Below are 20,116 nucleotides of genomic sequence, written 5' to 3'. Positions count from 1 at the left end.
AGAGCCATAATTCAACTTTCTCATATTCTTGTACACAGAGGGAGGTAGATTGATTCCCTGCCCTGGTGGGTAGCTGATGACTAACAAAACGGCTCTTTTTTCTCTGCTGGCATCCGACAAAACCGGGGTGGCTGCGGGCTCTAAAAGCACCGATACACTCTGTGGTTTATTTTTGAACTGTCCAAGGTCATTGTTCACTTTGACAGAACATAAAAGCAGGGGGGATCAGATCCTCAGACCCTTATTCAACGCTAGTGTGAACCGTGCAGGGTTATAGCTGGCACACATTCTGTACAGGTGTGTGTGTGTGTGTGTGTGTGGTCTCACTGTACTATGCTCAAGCTGAAGGGTGGTGGGGCTTAAGGATGACAAAGTGCAGGCCCTCTTTGATCCACAGCCCACATTCTACGCAGAAGTGCTTTATAGGGAGAGGGATAGTCTTTGATGTCCACCGGAGGACCTCACGCGCCTCAATGGTTCCGCATCCACAGACCTGAAAGACCTCACACTCACTTTCATAGAAGCATGATCGCAGCATACAGAAAACAAGAAATGTCTTGTTGTGATATTTTTGTTGTTAGTTGTCCTTGTATGTTTTCATGCTGCTAGTATTTATAGAGCACAGGGATTTTAGACCTGTAATTGCTGCAGCAAATTAAAGGGGAAGTCCACCATGAAATGTATTCCACATCGTGTTTAATTCTTTTTCAAGTTCACGAGGAACACTAATCAAATTAAAAAAAAAATTCCCCCACACGTGGTTTTGCGGACAAATGTATGAAGAAATATGTTTTCCTCATCAAAACTGCACAGCTATTGATATCATGTGTTAGTATAATCTATTTTAAATTGTTTTATTAGTGATACAGTGCTAAACAATTTATGCAAAAGACTTAACAGAGAAGACAAGTGAGCAACAAGAAAACATCAGGATGCATTCAATGTCCACGCAAGTTTGCAACAACACGTTTTGGAGACAAAACAAAAGAACAGAAAAACACAAAATTCACCAGGAGAAAAACTAGCTGTTCTGTCTTCGATTGAGTGTGTGTGTGTAGGGTTAAGAGGGGAGAGAAAACTGGGCACCAGGATAGCTATGTTGGTGGAGCGGGTACCCATATGTGGAGGTATGCTCCTCGACGCAGCGGGCCCAGGTTCGATTTCGACCTGTGGCCCTTTGCTACCTAAAAATTCCCAAAAAATAATCTTAAAAAGAAAAAAAAAATAAGAGGGGAGAGAAAACGCAAATAGGAAAAGCAATACATTACAGTATATTTCTATTTCTTTGGCTCACATTTCACAAAAGATATTCAATTTTGCCGGACTCCTATCACAAAAATGATATACTGGAATTTTGCTCATAAAATCTCACATCACACACACACACACACAGAATAAAACATCTAAACAATTTGAGCAATACCTCACAAAATTGTTATCAGATAATTATGTCAAACAGTAAATTATCCTGCAGTGGTAATTTCCTCATAATTACACAAATTATAATGAGAAAAAAAATGCATTCATGCAAAATGATGTAGACTAAGAATGACATCTCCAATCTTTAAATTGAATATTATTTTAAATATAAACGACGGAGTCCTACTGCAGTAAACCCTGCATTCACCCAACACAAAATGATGATAGCCAACATACTACACTGCATCAATCAATCAAACTTTTTTTTGTTCTGTATAAACCACAAAGTTGGTTTCTACTAAAGACACCAAAACCTTAAATATTTAAATCACTTGTAATTTCACTGTATTCATCTCATCTTCATATACTGTAGCATTGTGACAGTAATCAGAAGGAAAGAAAGTGCTTTTAATTTTCCTTTTTTTCCCACTATGTGAAATGCATGGCAGTGGTCATAAAGTAGCAATTATGTTGCAATTGTCATTTAAAATAACGACAGCCAATAATGGACCGAATGGCTTCGCTCGCATCTTTCTCCGCCGCAACTCTAGCGCACGACCTCAACGTCATCGTTCTCAGCCACTCCCTCTGTTCGCTGATTGGACCGCCAAATATTTGGCCGGCGAAAAACCAAAAATATACCACAAACCCAGACGGAGTACTGAAGGAAAATGAAAATTGAGCGGAAGTACGCAGGAGGGCGGAGCCGGGCTAATTCGAAAACTTCTGTAAATGTGTTAACTGGCACGCAACATGTAACAATCTAACGTCTAATGTATCAACAATCCACGCAACTAACTTTATGCACTCATAGCCAGTCTTGTATAAAGTACTTGAAAGCAATATTTGAGTAAAAGTACAAGTATCTTACCAGAAAATGACTTTGGAAGTTAAAGTCTCCTTTTAGAATATTACTTGAGTAAAAGTCTTAAAGTATCTGATATTTACTGTACTTAAGTATCAAAAGTCATTTTCTGAAAATAAATGTACTTAATAAAAACTTTGTTTATGAACTTTATGGCCAAAGGTGTGTAACGTTATCTTCATCACCACTAGGGTTGGGTAAATTGGGCTTTTTCCGATACCGGTGCTAAAACGATACTTTTAAAACGGTGCCTGAACCGAAATACAACGGTAGCTGCAGTCAGACGGTTACGTCCCGGTGCTGGAATCCTCTACAGGGAAATACAGTCACACTTTACACTGTTGAACGTAAACTGTCAGCATTTTAACCATTGTGTTTAATCCAGCTACTAGCTAACGGTAACGTAGCGTCCCGTGCAGCGATGCTTCTGAAAAAAAAAAAAGTCAGGCACCAAAGTTTTCATTCTTACTCGGTCTCGTTACTACAGTTTACGTCGGAACCGGTGCCCGATTGGCACCGTGTTTCGGGTACCTAACCCTAATCACCACTGTCATCGGGGTTGTCATCGTCTGTTACCATGGCGGCAGAGCCTGCGCCAGGTGTTTCCATGACACTATTAGTCATTATGCTTCCTCCTCTTCTTCTGTGGTTTTGGCCTATGGTTTGTTTTTTTGCCACTTGACAAACAGGTGTTAGGTCACCAACTGGAATGGAGCGTGCATTATCTTTTAAGAGATTTTTAGGAGCAATGATTCGCCAAACCTGCTTTCTTCCAGTGTAACAAATTTCTTCTGATTTTATTTTGTAGTAACTAAGATGCTTAGGGGAAATGTAGTGGAGTAAAAGTAAAAGTATCCGGAAATATAAATAACGAAGTCAAGTACACATACGTGAAAATTCTACTTAAGTACAGGAGCTAAGTATTTGTACTCATAGCAAAATCTGTGAGGTGTGTGTGCGTGCGTGCGTGCATGCGTGCGTGCATTTGGACTGAAAAAGGTGGTACATGATCTTGGCAAGTAATTTGACAACATTGTAGTAAATATTTTCGGTGCATCGTGCTCGTTAAGATACCAGCAGACAAGCTAATCCTGCACAAATTAGGTCATAAAACGTCACCAAAATGAAGTATTTAAACCCCATAATTAAATACAAAATGAAGGGAAAAACTGCAAAAAGGTCCACCCCCCCCCCCCCTCCCCTTTCCATTAGGCTGGCTACAGGCCTGAATACATTAAGTAGTAAAAACAACTACACCTTTATTTGAGGCTGAGGGTGGGGTGGATTGCAGGCCAAGCCGGTCTGAGCCAGTCATTTCAGTCAGTCTATAAAAAAAAAAAATGGCATGAATAATCTGACAAGGAACGGTGTCACATAAATTGTACGTCACATAACTTTCTCTCAGAATGTTCTCCAAAGCCTCAGCTATGCTTGCAAATAAACTTGCCGTGCAATTGCCTTTAATCACCAGAAGAAAAAAAAGGTAATAATGTGGGACTCATCTTTATCAAGGGTGCCACTTACTCTGGAGAGAACTGCTGTGGTTCAGAGTTTCCTTGAAGTTCCTCAAACATCAGCTGCAGAAACATCAGCTGGAGAGTCCTGCTTCGTCACTGTTTAGTCATTTCGGAGCCAGATGAGCCAGCATAGTCAGAGACTCGACTCTTTGAAAATATTTGGCCCGCAGACTGCTGACGGATCTAGCAAATCTTTTAACAGACTGAATGTGTTTTTATTTTTTTTTTTATGAGTCTGTCTGACCACAGTCATTGTGAGATCAAGAGCTGACTCATCACAGAACCGTTAATACAAAACAGTACACTAAAGCGAGTAAGCAAAAGACTTGTAATATACAAGTAGGGTATTTTATTGTGTAACCTCTCAGTTGAAGCTTAAGAGGAAGTTACAGTAAACGCAGAGCTTTTATTTTGACGGGAAAAAACGGAAGTGGAAAAAGCGGTGTATTTCCTGGGGGTTGACTGTTTTGGCGTTAAATAAAGTGAGACGTGCAGTTCCGGCATTGGAAGCCCGTGTCTTTATTTTAGAGTCAAACCTGAGTCTAGACAATATAAGAAACGCTCAGTTACACTAATTAGGGATCCTTGGACATAGTAAATGGTTGCGATGCACTTCGGTGTGTCTTTCTTTTATTTCTTTAGGTTCTTTTTATTGGTATTTTTAACAGACGTTACACAACAAAAACAGATCCCCACCCAACCCACAACATCCTCTTGTGGTTACAAAGCATTAAACAAATCGACAAACATTACACAGTACACATTATCCAAAAAAGAAAAGGAAAAAAAATTAAATTAAAATAAAAAAGGAGCTACACCTAAAGCCATCATCCTGTCACAGATAGAGAAGACCGTACTAAACCAGAGGTGTAACCTATTTTTTAAGATTGGTCATCCCAGTCTTTTATATCCTTCAAGTTATCAAAATAACATAAAAAGGACCCCCATACATCATAACACTTGGACTTTCTTCCCTGCAGAGTGTATTTTATTTTGACCAATTTTAAGTCTTAATCTCTCAGCCATCTAGCGTGACAAGGAGGTCTAGACCCCTTCCAGTTTTTCGGTGTGTCTTTTAAAGAGGCAAAACAAGCTTTTAGTTTTGATTTTTTTTAGGGGAAGATTTCAAGGCATTGCTTTGCCTTCAGCATGTTACACACACTCGTTGGTACAGGGTGCCTTAGGGAATTTCCATAATGCATCCTCCCAGTATCCCACACAAGTGCTGGTTTTGCCTTATCTTTCATTTTAATTCCTAACCTCTCATTAACGTACAGTAGCTCCCTGAACTAGAGAAGAAAAGAAAAAAATTTGTGTCCCATCATCATCATGCTAAGTGAGATGAATGCTTAAATGAAGAGTGTGTTCTTTATGTGATTATACAGTACGTGTGCAGTGGGTCACCTCTGCCCCTCTGGTCTCCTTACAGGCCGAGCTGCTGACTGGTTCCTCAGTGACTGGTGTGGAGGAAGCACAGTGGGCCGGTCAGGAGCTGCTGAAGAGAGGCTGTGGGGCAGTCATCATCACTTTGGGACCCCAAGGGTGTGTGGTTCTCAAGGCACAGGAGCCCGCATCACATAAACATGTTCAAACTGCTGCAGTCACAACAGTGGACACTACGGTAAGCATGATGCATATATATATATAGGATTCTCTTTCCACTTTTTTTCTTTTTTTTTCACAATCTTTTGGCATTTTTTGGGCTTGAATTATAAAAAGAATTACCAGAATGAAAATATATATACAGTACAGGCCAAAAGTTTGGACACACCTTCTCATTCAATGCATTTCCTTTATTTTCATGACTATTTACATTGTAGATTATCACTAAAAGCATCAAAACTATGAATGAACACATATGGAATTATGTACTTAACAAAAAAGTGTGAAATAACTGAAAACATGTCTTATATTTTAGATTCTTCAAAGTAGCCACCCTTTGCTTTTTTGATAACTCTGCAAACCCTTGGTGTTCTCTCAATGAGCTTCATGAGGTAGTCACCTGAAATGGTTTTACCTTCACAGGTGTGCCTTTTCAGGGTTAATTAGTGGAATTTTTTCCCTTATTAATAAAAAAGCAAAGGGTGGCTACTTTGAAGAATCTAAAATATAAGACATGTTTTCAGTTATTTCACACTTTTTTGTTAAGTACATAATTCCATATGTGTTCATTCAAAGTGTTGATGCCTTCAGTGAGAATCTACAATGTAAATAGTCATGAAAATAAAAGGAAACGCATTTGAATGAGAAGGTGTGTCCAAACTTTTGGCCTTTACTGAATATATATATATATATATATATATATATATATATATTGAAAAATCTCACACAACATATTCAATTTATAGTGAAATTATATATATAAAAAAGTGAAAAAATCATATATATTACAGTGAAAATATCAAATCACATTTCAGAGAAGCTTGAACCACAGAACGCTCCACTAGCAGCATGGCTCTAAAGAGGCAACCTCACACTTTTTTTTTGTAGGCCTGACAATGTTTATCAGCAAATCAGCATGCTAGCATTGTCATTGGGAGCATGTTAGCATGCTGACGTTAGCATTTAGCTCCAATCACCATGGTACAGCCTCACAGAGCTGTGACTGTAGACTCTTGAGTCTTATTTTAATCACCAGTTCATTTCTTAACTATGTTTTCAATTATTTGTTTAGTCTATAAAATGTCAGAAACCAGTGAAAATGCCCATCACTGGGATGCCTTTGTCTTTTGCTTGTTTTTGTCCCACCAACATCCCAAAGCCTGAAGACATGAACCAGAGAAATCATTGTCATCATATCAGAAGCTTAAACTATTAAAAACTATTAAAACTATTAAAAAACTATTTAAACTATTTAACGTCTGTTAAAAATATTTTTTTTAAATATTTATTTTTAAATATATTATATATAATTTTTAAATAGGTAATTATTAATGTTAATTACTAAATTATTTCCTTCAAGTGATAATCATTTTAAAGAATAAGTTTGACTATTTAAACAGTGTCCACATGTATTTATCATTTCCAGAGTAGGTTATGACTGAGGAGAAGGTGATAGCTAGATATGTTTTTAATGGAAAGTTATGTAAAGCAGCCCACTCCTCACTGGAAGGAATATGTTTTAAAATTGGTCTTTTCAGCAATAACAGAGGAACATGTTATTGTTCACAGAAAATCTGCAGATTCCCCATTACCTCCATAACAAGCAGATTGTCACGCAGAACGTTTATCTTCCCATTCATCATAGTCAAATGAGCTCCTGGTACTCTGAGATCTGTGTGTTGCTCAAGTGGAACGGTGACCACCGGCAGTTTCCCCTCCTTAAAGGACAATTCTAGTCTTTTAAAAGAGGCCAGTGTAGCGTGACTCATTTCACACCGGCCTCTGTGGCTTGTTTTCGTCACAGAAGCCTCGGCAACATGTTTGCGTTTCCTGTCTCTGAGGTTTTCTGTGGGGCCTGTGCTCTACCAACCAAATACGTCATCGCACAGAGGTGTTAATCAACTTTTTGTGCCTACCAGGGTTGGTTAAAGCCTTTTAATTGTTAGTGTAATGGATTCTTTTACTGAACAGTTCCCCTAGGGACTTTTATATTACTATAATTTCCAAATGCTGTTGATCATGAATCATTGTGAAAAAAACAATAACAATTACAAAGCATGCAATTTTACATGAAACCCACATCACATAGTAAAAGTCAGAAAAAAAGTGAGTAAGTGAGTGTGTGTGTGTGTAGCTGAATAATCAAATTATCAATTAGTTGTCAACTTTAAAATGAATCGCCGAACTATTTCAATAATGGATTAATCGGTCCGAGTTATTTCTGGGGGGGTAAAAATTCTCTTATTCCAGCTTTCTAAATGTGAATATTTGCTGATTTCTTTGCTCCCCATCTCTGAGTTGTGTACAAAACAAGACATTTGAGGATGTCATCGTGGTCTTTCGGACACACTGATCCACATTGTTCACCATTTTCTGACATTTTATAGACCGGACAACTAATCGATTAATCGAGAGAATAATCGCCAGATTCACTGATGATGAAAATAACCGTTAGTTGCAGCCCTAATGCGAGAGGAACTACAGCTGAGCTAAACAGCCGCATCTCCTTTTTTTCCTTTTTTAAATTCCAGGTCACTTTGGCATTTGAAGAATAACCCTCCTGTTGTCCTCGGGTCAAATTTGACACATTTTCAAAAAGTTTCTATATCACAAATTTGGGTTTCTTTCAACCAAAATAGTAAAAAAACTACAACGTGGATGGTTCCATACAACTGGTAAATTATCAGTTCACTACTTTAATTCAATGTGGGTGTTGTATTCAATTTTGTGGCATTTAAAAAAAATGCTAAAAGAACATTGAAAAAAATCGTCAAAAACATCAGAAAAAGTGCCCAAAAAATTTGGATAAAGGTGGAAAAAAACGGGGTAAAAATCGAGGGAAAAGCGACAAAAGTGTCGAAAAAGATGACCAAAACCGTTGACCAAAAAGTTTTTATTTTAAATGTTGACCTAGAAAAACCAAAAAGTTGCTTCTTGTTCGACGGGAAGACACCACGAGGAATAAAGGGCTTGACCTCCTCCGTGCCCCCACATTTCAAAGCAGACACCCATAAACTACCCTTATTCACCATCTTCAATCTCCCCACTTCCCAGTAGCCCCCAGGAGGAACTTACCCACCACCCCTATCCTCCCCCCTTCCTCTCCCATGACTCACCTCTTGGGCTTGCATCAGTCAGCAGAAAGCTGTGGTCGGGCCTGCTGCATGTCCCCCCGCGCGCACACACATACACACTCTCTCACCCCACCTCTTCTGTTCTTTGATGAGCCCATAAATTCTGTGGTGTTTAACTCTTTTGGACATTATAATCCCTCTTCCAGTAAAGCCCTTTCTTTTTTTCTTTTTTTTTTTTACTGGAGAGAAAAAAACAGAAAAAAAACCAGGTTATTATCAAGATCATTATTCACTTCTTTGAGCCTGTTCTGGTAACACAGGCCTCTTCAGTTATGATTACTGCTCCTGTTATTATTGCTTTGATTGTGTTTTCTCGAGCAGTGGTGACAGCAATGTTTTTGAAAGATTGGCTCCAGACTTGTCATCACTGGGCATTTTTTTTTTTTTTTCTTGCTCTCCAGTTTGACTAGTATCGGACTGTGAACTGAGGCCGCATTCTAGGCTGCGATTCTTCAATATGAACACAGTGAGTCACTCGCGGTTTCTCACTATTTTAGCTAGGCTACTGTTCAGCTGGGCGCCGCGGGTGGCGTGACCCCGCTGATCGGAACAAACGCAAATCTAGCTTTCTGCCATCTACCGTTCTTATTTGGATGCATTTCGGCACTTTGTTTCCCAGATGGGAAAATGTGTCTTTGACTGATCTAGCTTGGTTAATGGTGTGCCAATATGGCTGCTAAATCATTAACCACTTTAACTATTTCATCATCTGCTCCTCCCACAGCTGTCTGAATAACACATTTTACATGGCACGAGCAATTATGGGCAGAGTCGGGGTCATTAGTCTAGATGAATAACAAAGTAAATCCACTCATCTGCTGTGGGTCTCCCCCCATCCCTCCCCCTTTATCCATTTGTCTCCCTTTTGTCTTAAATTGAGTACAGGCTTCCCTTGCTGAGATCAGAGCTTTGGCTTTTTTTTTTGTGGACAGTTAGATGAGGCTATAACACACACACACACACACACACACACACACACACACACACACACACACACACACACACACACACACACACACACACACACACACACACACACACACAGCTAGCACATTTTAGCCCAAGCAGGACTTGGGTGGCCTTGGTTTCCACTGCTCCGGGAGGTCCACTGTGTAGGGCGAAAGGTAGACAGAGCTGTCTAAACCAGACATTACAGCTGTACGGTGGGTCTTGACTGTCAAATTATTCCCAGTCTTCTCATATGACTGGAGACATGTAAGGACCATTTGCATGATTCCTTCCTGGAAGCCAAAGGTAAGGGAATACCTCCTGAGCATTGCATTCCTCGACCCCGCAAATTGGAGGTCAGCATGACGCGATGGAAAAAAAACTGCCACATCACCATGTTGTAATGGTCCGCACGTGCTACGGCAGCTGCTGTTAGGCCCAGTCCTCTGCCAGTGCAGTCATGTTGATCACTGTTATACACAAAAGGGTGAAAGAGGACATGGACAAAGCACTGCGGATGGATCGAAGATGCAAGAGCCCTAATTGGTCTAATTAAATGTGTTTTTGATCTCTGAATCTTCTTCAATCTGTACTTCAGACCAGTCGTCTGTTTGCAAGTCTTACTGGAAGCTTCCATAGGTGGAAGCCGCTGTGAGTCATCGCTGCCCCTTAGTTGGTCTTTTGCTCTCCCCTGGGTGCCTTTCATTGACAAAGGTTGTAGGCTTCAGGAGTTAATGGCACATGGGAGTCAAGATCGCAGGAGGCCTCTGGGTGAGAAATACAGTTCACAGGTTCTGGAGGCTGGAAAGGTTCAGCGGGCGCAGCAGACTCATAACATGAAAGACATTTCCTTGCGGAGCCCATTCTGAGATCGGCATTTTTCGATGGGTTCTGCCTTTTGTTTTGTTTTTGTCTGTCTTTGGTGCTTAGCGCTCATTGCTGTGGTGTTTCTGCACTGCACTTTACAAAGATCACTTGTCAATCAAAGCGTGTGGGCGATACTGTTGCCTTTGTCCCTGAAATGTTCTGTTGACGGACTTTTGAGTTTCTGCATGCGCTCTTTTGTTTGTCTGTACAGCCATGGAGGTTAATGCTGCTTGTGTTAGCTATTCAGTTCTTCTTCTATTTATTCAAAGCCCACACCACTAAAGCTGCTGTCAGAAGCATAACAAGAAGGTCACTTCCCATGTTTTTTTTATTTTTTTTTTTTAGTGAAAGCCTACCAGATAACAGAGATGTTTCACAAGTCATTTTTTGAAAGTCCAAGTCAAGTCTCAAGTCTTTGAGGGGCAAGTTTAAGTCAAGTCTCAAGTCTTTTGCCACGGGTCCAAGTCAAGTCTCAAGTCTCAAGTCTCTGGCCATCTGATCTGTCCCTAAATCTTATGAATTCAAAGCATGTCCTGTAGCTCCCATCCATACAGTACAGTATCATAATCAGTTGTAGGATAACTTCATGTGGTCTACTGCAATACAATCTGAAGAAACACAAATTAAGAACTCCGTTTCAATTTCATAACTGTATTTTTTTAACATTTTGGTATCTGCACCAAAGAATAGATGTTTGTCTGTGTTACTAACTGGCTGTAAAGCCCAACCTCATCATGCATTACATTTTTCAGTGTTGGAAGTGTGAGGGAAACATCTCTATTGAAAGTTAATACACCAACCATGGTGCAAACATGTGAGAACTGATACTTTCCGTATTGCTATTTAACAACAACAACCTGATGAAATATTAATCTAAGTCTGTCACGTCATATGGATACAACTATAAAGATACAATTTGCCTGTTCCCAGCATTAGCACAACGATTTGCGATGGTTAGCTTGTTACCTGTGACGATATATGCTAAATGTAACGTCTCTTTCACATTAGCAAGTGACTGACCTATCTGGGTGCGTTTTGAGATGCCTGATGAAGTTCAACGTTGATCCGGTGCCACACACCTTGCATGTAGCTGTTGGCTTACTGCCACTGTTTACAAAGTTATTGAAAGGAAAACTAATGACAAAAGGCACAACTCCAGGAGGACTTGGTGTCGCCATCATCAATGCATTTATGTGATTGCGCGCACATAAGGCATAGCGCATGCGTTAAGATGCACATTATGGCAAAGGGCAGGGGACATGCAGCTCGTCATACGTTTCCCCAACGTATATGCACCAATAAAAGAAAATAGAAATACATGAATGAATTTAGATTTAAAAAGCAAAAATCGCATGAAAACAGATTGATGACGAGTCTCGAAGCTTGAGTCAGAGTCAAGTCTGAAGTCTTTTGGGTCGAGTCGCAAGTCAAGTCTGAAGTCAGCTGTTAAGTCGACTTAAGTGCGACTCGAGTCCGAGTCTCAGACTCGAGTCCCCATCTCTGCCAGATAACAGCAAATAGAAAGCTTTCAGTGGCTATAGTTTTGTCACTGGCTCATGCTAACCAAGCGCCAACCAAAAATTAAGCTAATGCCGAAGAGCCAAACAACTGCAGTTCTTCGAATGGTGATTTGAGGCTGGCTCCAAAAGTGAGTCAATCCCCATTAGTCCATATCCACGAAGGTTCCATTTCCGGGATTGCTCCGGTGCCGCCGGAAATTCCGCCAGATGTCCTTTATCTTCCTCTTTCTTTGCGTTGGCATTTTAAACTCCGGTGGATTTCTGAGGACTATGGTTAACTGCTCCTCAGATCTCTGCAGGGTAAATCCAGACAGCTAGCTAGACTATCTGTCCAATCGGAGTTTTCTGTTGCACGACTTAAACAACTTTTAAATGTACACGTGAACAAACAAGTTCCTTCCTGAGGTTATTTTGCAGTGGCACCAGGGCTCCGTCCGGCACTTGGGGCCGCCCATGACAATTGTGATTGGTTTAAAGAAATGCTGTGTGGACTAGCCAGACCCTCCTCCGCAGCACTGTGGAAGGTCTGGCAATGCGAGACTAACCCCCATAGACCCCCATGTTAAAATGCCCAACGTTACCGCAGAATTAGACATGTTTACAGCCTGGTATAAAATAGCCCATTTAGAGTTTATTTTTGGCTCTTTAGAAAAACCAAAACTATAAAAGTTCCAGAGACATTTTCTGAAGTAGTTAAATTCACACAAAGCAACAAAGTTCACGGTCTCTGTTGATGGCATGATTTTATTGCAGTGACACACAAAGACATCGAACTGCAGAGAACTTCCAAAAATCATACTTTAAAGGTCCCATGGCATGAAAGTTTCACTTTATGAGGTTTTTTAACATTAATTTGAGTTCCCCCAGCCTGTCTATGGTCCCCCAGTGGCTAGAAATGGTGATAGGTGTAAACCGAGCCCTGGGTATCCTGCTCTGCCTTTGAGAAAATGAAAGCTCAGATGAGCCGTTTTGGAATTTGCTTGTTATGAGGTCATAACAAGCAAGGCTACCTCCCCTTTCTCTGCTTTGCCCGCCCAGAGAATTTGGCCCACCCATGAGAGAGAGAGAGAGACATCATGGCTTTCAAATGAGAAAAGTGGCAGTTGGTCAGGGCCACACCCCCACCCTCCACCTTGCCCTTCCCACTCTCCTCCTCAATAGCTTCAGACACAGAAATGGCACATCCTAAGGAAAGCTCATTGTGGGACTGTCTCTAGTGGCTGTAGTTCTGCACCAAAGCTGAATTTTGGGAAAGAGACTTCAGATACAGTATTAGGGGACCACTAAGGTCTATATAAAAGCATCCAAAGAGCACCATGTCATGGGACCTTTAATTAGGTGAGCTTCTCGCAGACAAATCTGCCATCCTAATTTCTAACTTCAGTCTGAGTACCAGAGGAGAACAGGCAGAGGAACGGCACAGAGGTCAAGCCGCGGCGGACAGAGTCGACCAGTAAGAACATCACTGCTCATCCGCGGCGAGTGCTTGTGTCACTTGATTGACAGGCCTCCAGATCTAACCTTCACCAAACTGTGTCGAGGGCAGCGGTGGCGGGGCTGAAGGGGGTAGCACTTGTCAGCCTTGTTGAGCTTCATTCAATAGATCCAGCAGCATCACATGCCAGTCTCAGCGGAGGAGACATTAGTAAGACTGTGAAAGGTTGGAGGGTGGCCAGTAACAGTCAAGTGACCTCAAGTTTAGATTTGGAACAGTGAAGTCTTGTTTCGTAAGTACTTCTTTAGATGTGGATTGGCTCACTTAATGACACAGGAAGTCATATAGAAGTAAAAAAAAAATCTGTATGTGTATATAAAAGTAATCGTACTAATTAACAAGTTTACCTCGACGTAGAAGACGATAATGTCAGTGTTGCGTTGGCCAGCAAGTAACCAGAATTTGAGGCATTATACACTAAAAGCGTATGCTACTTTTTGGAGTATGCGTCATACCCAATAATTATTCATTCAATAGTACATATTTTTAATTTGTAATAGGAAAACACTAATTCATGTGCACAAATTACAATTTTCTTTTTGAGGACACTTTTCCAGCCCCCTTTCAACTGAACCAGACCACATATTAGACAGCTACACTTTTTATTGCCTCTTCTCGCAGCTTCTTTGAGCAGGAAATGGACGGAATAATTGCATCATTCATACATGATACATTCATTTGAAAGTGGCGGTACTTTTTTTTTTTTAAACCTTTATTTATTCAGGGAAGGTTCACTGACAGGAAGCCTCTCTTTTGCAGGAACGCCCTGATCACATTCACACAGTTCCACATTCATACCTGGAAAGCTGCCCAGTACAACCACAGTCTGATCTTGCTGGCCACTGAGCAGCTCCACTGGAGTGGTTGGGGTTACGGCACCTCAGTGGTGGTGATGAGAGAGGGACAAGCACTCTTTTTTTTTTTTTTACTTTCCCCACCCAGATTTTATCCTGTCGGTCTGGCGATTGAACCGACGACCTCCCGGTCACAAGCTCGCTTCTCTAACCTTTAGGCCACCACTGCCCCACTTAGTAATAAAAAGTAAAAATATATAATAAATACCTCATTATATAAATTCAGTGAAATATTAAAATATTGTATCTACCTAAATGTTATTTGAGTTCCTCTCTTAAAAAATTTCCAGAAAGTAATTTCACTTTTGACAACTTCAACATCTTACACGTTAGAATTTTTCATTTACATTTTGCTACAACTTTCACCAATCCGACTTAAGCAACTTGCTTTTCACTTGAATTTTTACATCAGACCAATTCTTTTTTACAATTTTTTTTATACTGGATGCTCAAATATTCTGAAAAATCTGAGTTTATGAAGAGCTTTGGAAATTTCACAACTTGAAAACGCTTCAGGAAATTCAGGCAACATACATTCAGATAGATGGTTTTCAAAGTAAAATATTTTAATGCTACAAACACGGTGGCATTTATATTTCAACATTAGGTATCCAGTATAACTTTACGAACTTATTTTGCCTCCGTTGTACGGGCCCAATTCAGGCACTGATTTCTTTTGGTGATCTCCTCCAAAAGGAATGTCATTTGTATAAAATTCTAATATTGTCTAAATATAAATAATGTCCCACCCTGAAGAGAATACAATTAAGAGCTTAATATTTTATTCTTTTTTTTAAGATGAGATTTGTCAACTGTCAGCAAAACAAATATGGACTATTAGCAAGTTTAGCCCTTAATAGCAGTATTAGCTTTCAGAAACCTGTTTCAGCCCCACCCTGAAAGTGTGACTAGACAAAGGTGGTTGTTCTGGCAGGGATTTGGTTGTGGATTACTTGAGTGGCAACAGGTGATTCAAAACAGGTGATTAAAAGAAATATCAGAAGAGGCATGAAGGCAAAAATAATGATGTATGGTCATAAATACAAGGACCGAAATGTTTTATTTTCTATTACGTAATCTATTTGTTAAAAGTGGCCACTTCACTGAAACTGTGCTCCCGTTGGTCATCGGTTCCCAAGCATCAACCCGCACTCAAAAGTGGTATCATCGTTTCAACCGCAGCGTGTGATCTGGGAGACGGGCCAGAGGCAAACCAGTGGGACTGCTTTACCAAAGCCTTATTTCCAAATGCTGGCCTGTACTGTGGCCCAGCCCAGCTACCAGACAGGAGACATAAACATACCATGGCTTTAAACATGGAAATCCACCAGGCCTGTGAAATGTTTCAGCTCTGATCTCACTCTTTCCAGCATCTCTCCAGGAGTCACACCAGTGGCGTGCAGTGGGGGGGTGGGGGGTGGGGTGCGCTAATGGCCTTCAAATGTCAAATCAGAACACTTTTTTTTTTTCTTCCTACATTTCTCGTATCTATCATCTGGTTGAACAAAGACTGCCTTAAATGAAACCAGTTTAGGTGCTTGTAAAAAAACAAACAAAAAAAAACTTGTCTGGGCCGTGCCCTCCAGTTGCCCCGGCTGCTATGGACCCCGTTTGTTTCCTTGTGCCCTGATCACAGGGCATGCACCCCCCTGCCAGGCCGGGATCAGTGCTAAGGTCTTTGTTTCGTGCCACGTCACTGAATCATCCCAGCACAACCGACAACCTTATCCCTGACAAAAGAGTTACTTTGAGGTTGGAGGGTGAGGGTGAGGGGGGGGGGGAGGAGGTTTACAGAGGTGCCGCAAAGAGAGAGTGCAATGAACTCTTTTGAGTGCTGCTGTGATGAGTAATGGGGCAGGCTTGTGAGAACCGGCGTTGGGGGGGGGAATTTGCGGTTAAACATGAGCGTGTCGCCACATTCCACTGGGCTTTTTCCCATCAGCGAGCCCCCTCCAGGGCGTGGACGGCACATTCCATCTCTATCAATAGATGAGGGAAAATGGATGGTTTATGTGTTAAAACAGATAGCCAAAACCAGAGCTGTTGGCAGTTATGGTGAAGTCACTGACACGTGATTAAAGCAGCCATGTGCAATTCAGCTGAATTTGGAAAAGCAACCAGTAAACCCAGTGGGGATTGTGCTGAGTTTGTTTCAGTTTATAAATATAGTATAAGATTAAAAGATTATAAAGTTGTTTCAGAATAAAATAAAATGCAATGGTTAATTGGCTTGTTAGCAACAATTTGGGGAATTATACAGAATGTCGTAGGTACCTTTTATCATAAATCCAAAAGATAATGCACTTAACGTTTGTTCTTTCCTTGTACTTTGGTGAAAAATACGGTGTGCTTTTCTAAATATTTAAGGATGCCTTGCAACAATCATTATGCATTTAAGATTCATCATGACATTATTTACAAATTTATACATCAACAGACAGTCTGCTGGCATTACGAGGCGTATGTGAGTATATGATAGGACTAATGCCTATAATACAGATGTTTCTCTGAAAGAGCTACTGAGACACACTTTTACATAAGGTAACGATTCAGTAACTCATTTAAAAGTAGTGGAAACTTCAGGCAGCAACACAAGACTTGAAAAAAACAACAGCTAACAAATGCCATAGCACCCCCTACTGTTGACTGTTTTATGAATTGAAAAATATACCTTCCCACCTTTCTATATTTACCTAGTGTTTCTATACTCTTCAATACAGTATGGGACATTTTAAAACGGTAAAGCTTCATATTTTTGAATCTTATTTTTTAAATGGATTCACTGTTTGTCGTATTGCTCCTCACATTGCAGCCTACTCAAGATTGAATAATTCTGCTGAGCATAGCACAGCTGTAGAATTACACAGTGGAACGGTTTGAGCCACAGGTGGAATTTAATAAAGCATTCTTGTAATATTGTTTATTCCCAGGGTGCTGGAGACAGCTTTATTGGAGCACTGGCATTTTACATGGCTCATTATCCCACAATGCCTCTGGAGGAGATGGCCCGCAGAGCCAATCAGGTAGCAGGAGTGAGTGTGCAGGCTGTTGGCACGCAGACGTCTTACCCCTTCAAAAAGGACCTGCCAGCTGAATTGTTCTGAGAGCAGCAAATCGACAAGTAGACGCCAGTATTAACGGACCGAGGCTGGAATAGTCTTATAGACCTGTGGACACGGCTGTCACATGAAATGAGCAGCTTTTGAGAAATCCAAGAACGAACAATGTTATGAAACTAGTGATAACGATTTAACCAATGTTCTTTTAATATAAAGCTGTTCCTGATTTCAATTTGACCGTCAATATAACATTCATTTGAACAGTGCCTATGTGATGACACATCTACTTGCAGACAATCTCAATCACTTGAACCAGTTTAATAATTGACAAACATCTTAACACTTAGCTTGTACTGCACATAATTGACTTACATTTAATTAGCCCAAATAGATAATTTTTTCACAAATGGTTTCATTACATGTACCGGGTTTATTTATAAAGTTGCAAAACACTTGACTGAGTCCAAATCAATGATACCGTACAGCCCAATGAATAACATCTCTTTTACACCAGTCGTAGTGTCTTGTTTAAAATGTTGGTAGTATACAAAACTTTGTTGATGCTCAGCCGTGGGTTTGCATCCTGCTGAACTGGTGCAGTGGGGAGAGTAGAGGCATTTTGACAGATCCCAGAAGAAATCCTCTGACAACATGTCAGCCAGCCAAACGGAAATGTTGACTGACGAAAACAACCTTGTATAATCCATGACAATAAAAAAAAATAGTCAGTTTAAACCGAGCAGGTTTAATGTTGTCCATATATTTGTGCGGTGCTGTATTGTTAAATTGATTTGATCTTCCTCTTCTCAAAGAATAGGACATGCTTGTTCACTGCAAAGACAGAAAGCAGATTTTGAATAAAAGTGTCAGGGTCTGGACGACATAAAAACAATGCTAAGACTACGTATTATTATGGAGAATGGGTAGCCGCTGGGGCTGCACGAAAGGAGGAAAATATCTCACTGTGATTATTTTTGACTGATATTGATCCTTTATCATTATTCTCATTTTCATTGAAAAATATTGAAATTAAATTGATTAGTGTGATTTTTGTGAGGATCTGTAACAAAAAAAAATAATTCTTTAGTCTGTATGACACAATTTGTAGACTGGGACGTCTCTGCAGCACCACAATACTTCATGCAGAATGGTTGGGCACATATTTTGCCTTCAACAAATACTGTATTGCGCCCCCCCCTTGCAATTTGTATATTGCACTAGTCCGTATTGCTATTTCAATAAAATATGATTAATGTGCAGCCTTTGTTTGTTCCTTTATTTTTCCAGCATGGGCTAATGCTTAATAAAAGGGTTGCAGTGTGTATGTTACACATGCAGAGCGTAAACAACCGGTTATGCATATCTTACCAAATGGATCATGTTTGCGCAGCACCAGTTTGTCTCGGAGACGGTTCCTCTTCGTGTTGAAGAAGTAGCCTGTCCCTGCAGCGCTCATCATCTGCACCAAGATGGTCCTGACAGAAAAACAACTTCAGCGAACTACACAGTGACTGCATTTCTGCAAGTACAGGGCATTTTGGTATTTTCTTGCTGGGGCTATCCTGGGACAAATGATACAGCTAAACCTCAGCGTTAATAATTCTTACACTTACTTTGATTTTGCCTTGGCCACTGAGAGAGAGAAAAAAAGAGCAGAGGGTGTATTAAAATCAGGCAGATTTTTTTCAATTAATTTATTGAGAGCATTTGCAGTTACAAACAACATACAAACACACATACAACTAGACAAATATTGTGTATGAATGCATTCACCTAACGTTACGTGAAAGGGTAAATTGGCTAGCCACTAAATCAAGTTAACCGTTAATATATAACGTTAGCTATATAGCTAACGTTACAATCACAGACGCTTGCATGGGATACTGTTGATGTGTAACTTGTTGCTTCCTGTAGCTCTGCATGGCTTATTGAGAAAGCTTATTTGTTGCTCTAGCTAGCTAGTCTGTATGGTGTCTTGTTGACTTCTGTCTGTATAGTTTAACATGTACCAATGTCTTGCTGTTTCCAGTTTAAAAAATCAGTTTCATCGTCTGCATTCAACAACACTGAAGATATATGTTGCTCTGGTCTAAAATCATCTGGTAAAAGGACTACAGTTGAAAATTAGCCGGCTGGCTAACACTGGCACATTTACAGAAATGTTAATTAATGTGTGTTGTTCTTTATAAAAGAATAAGAATAAAAGCGGAGCGTGACTACGTTTAAAACTCAAAACACTTCACGTTGACAGCGCCACGCAAAACAGTTAAACACAAGCAAGTAGAGGCAAAGTTATAGACAGTTAATGTCACGTTAGATAGCTAGCTAATGTTGACAACAACACGGAGAGCTAACAGCTAACGTTAGCAAACTGACTGGTTACTTGCTAGCTACGTTTGAGACAGCCCGGCATAGATATGAACGCGACTCTATAACAATAAATACATAGCTATGTTAAAATACTCACAATTTGCGGTGGTAAGAAACATTTTGTAGACTTTAAACCTCTAAGAAGACAGAATTACAGCATAAGTATTTGCAAAGGTAAGTCACATTGGGAAGTCTATACGTCCGGTTTAACAAGCACTTCCGGGTCCCCTTAAAGGAGTAACGCAGAGCCATAGAAATACAACCAAAGCCGGTCTACGGATTATTATTATTTATTTAATTATTATTAATAATTTATTTTACTGTAAAATACTGTTAAGTATACAGCATAACACTACAATAGAATTTAATTTACAAATTTAGAAAAACTATAGCCTACAATATCAAATTGAAGAGAGGGAAGGAATAGTGCAATATCAGTCTGAGATTTAAGATTGTCCAAGTCCAT

General features: G+C 40.1%; 2 protein-coding genes across 4 annotated transcripts in view; one reads left to right on the top strand and one right to left on the bottom strand.

Moving 5' to 3' along the window:
• rbks (ribokinase) overlaps positions 1–17,995 on the top strand; it is a 44,807-nt gene extending 26,812 nt beyond the window's left edge. For all 3 annotated transcript variants that reach the window (XM_039785271.1, XM_039785270.1, XM_039785269.1), the window contains exons 8-9: positions 5,231–5,422; positions 17,152–17,995. In XM_039785271.1, the coding sequence (XP_039641205.1) occupies positions 5,231–5,422; positions 17,152–17,325 (366 nt within the window). In that variant the 3' untranslated portion in view covers positions 17,326–17,995. The remainder of the gene's footprint in view (positions 1–5,230; positions 5,423–17,151) is intronic.
• On the bottom strand, positions 17,580–19,887 carry mrpl33 (mitochondrial ribosomal protein L33). The gene is made up of 4 exons (XM_039785272.1): positions 19,748–19,887; positions 18,894–18,912; positions 18,649–18,755; positions 17,580–18,111 (listed from the first exon to the last, which is right to left on the bottom strand). The coding sequence occupies exons 1-4, from the start codon at positions 19,767–19,769 to the stop codon at positions 18,062–18,064; spliced, it is 198 nt and encodes a 65-aa protein (XP_039641206.1). The 5' UTR covers positions 19,770–19,887; the 3' UTR covers positions 17,580–18,061.
• Between the last annotated feature and the right edge of the window lie 229 nt (positions 19,888–20,116).

Source organism: Perca fluviatilis, chromosome 20 (assembly GCF_010015445.1).
Source record: "Perca fluviatilis chromosome 20, GENO_Pfluv_1.0, whole genome shotgun sequence".
NCBI lineage: Eukaryota > Metazoa > Chordata > Actinopteri > Perciformes > Percidae > Perca > Perca fluviatilis.
The sequence above is the reverse complement of the archived record's forward strand: the minus strand, read 5'-3'. Positions and strand labels throughout refer to the sequence as shown.

What these genes read in the sequence shown, in the direction of transcription:
- mrpl33 (XM_039785272.1), bottom strand. Translation starts at nt 19,769, where the DNA reads ATGTTTCTTACCACCGCAAATT. An exon ending in GCGCAAACATGATCCATTTG is followed by an intron (nt 18,112 to 18,648) that starts GTAAGATATGCA and finishes CTGTCTTTGCAG; the next exon opens with TGAACAAGCATGTCCTATTC.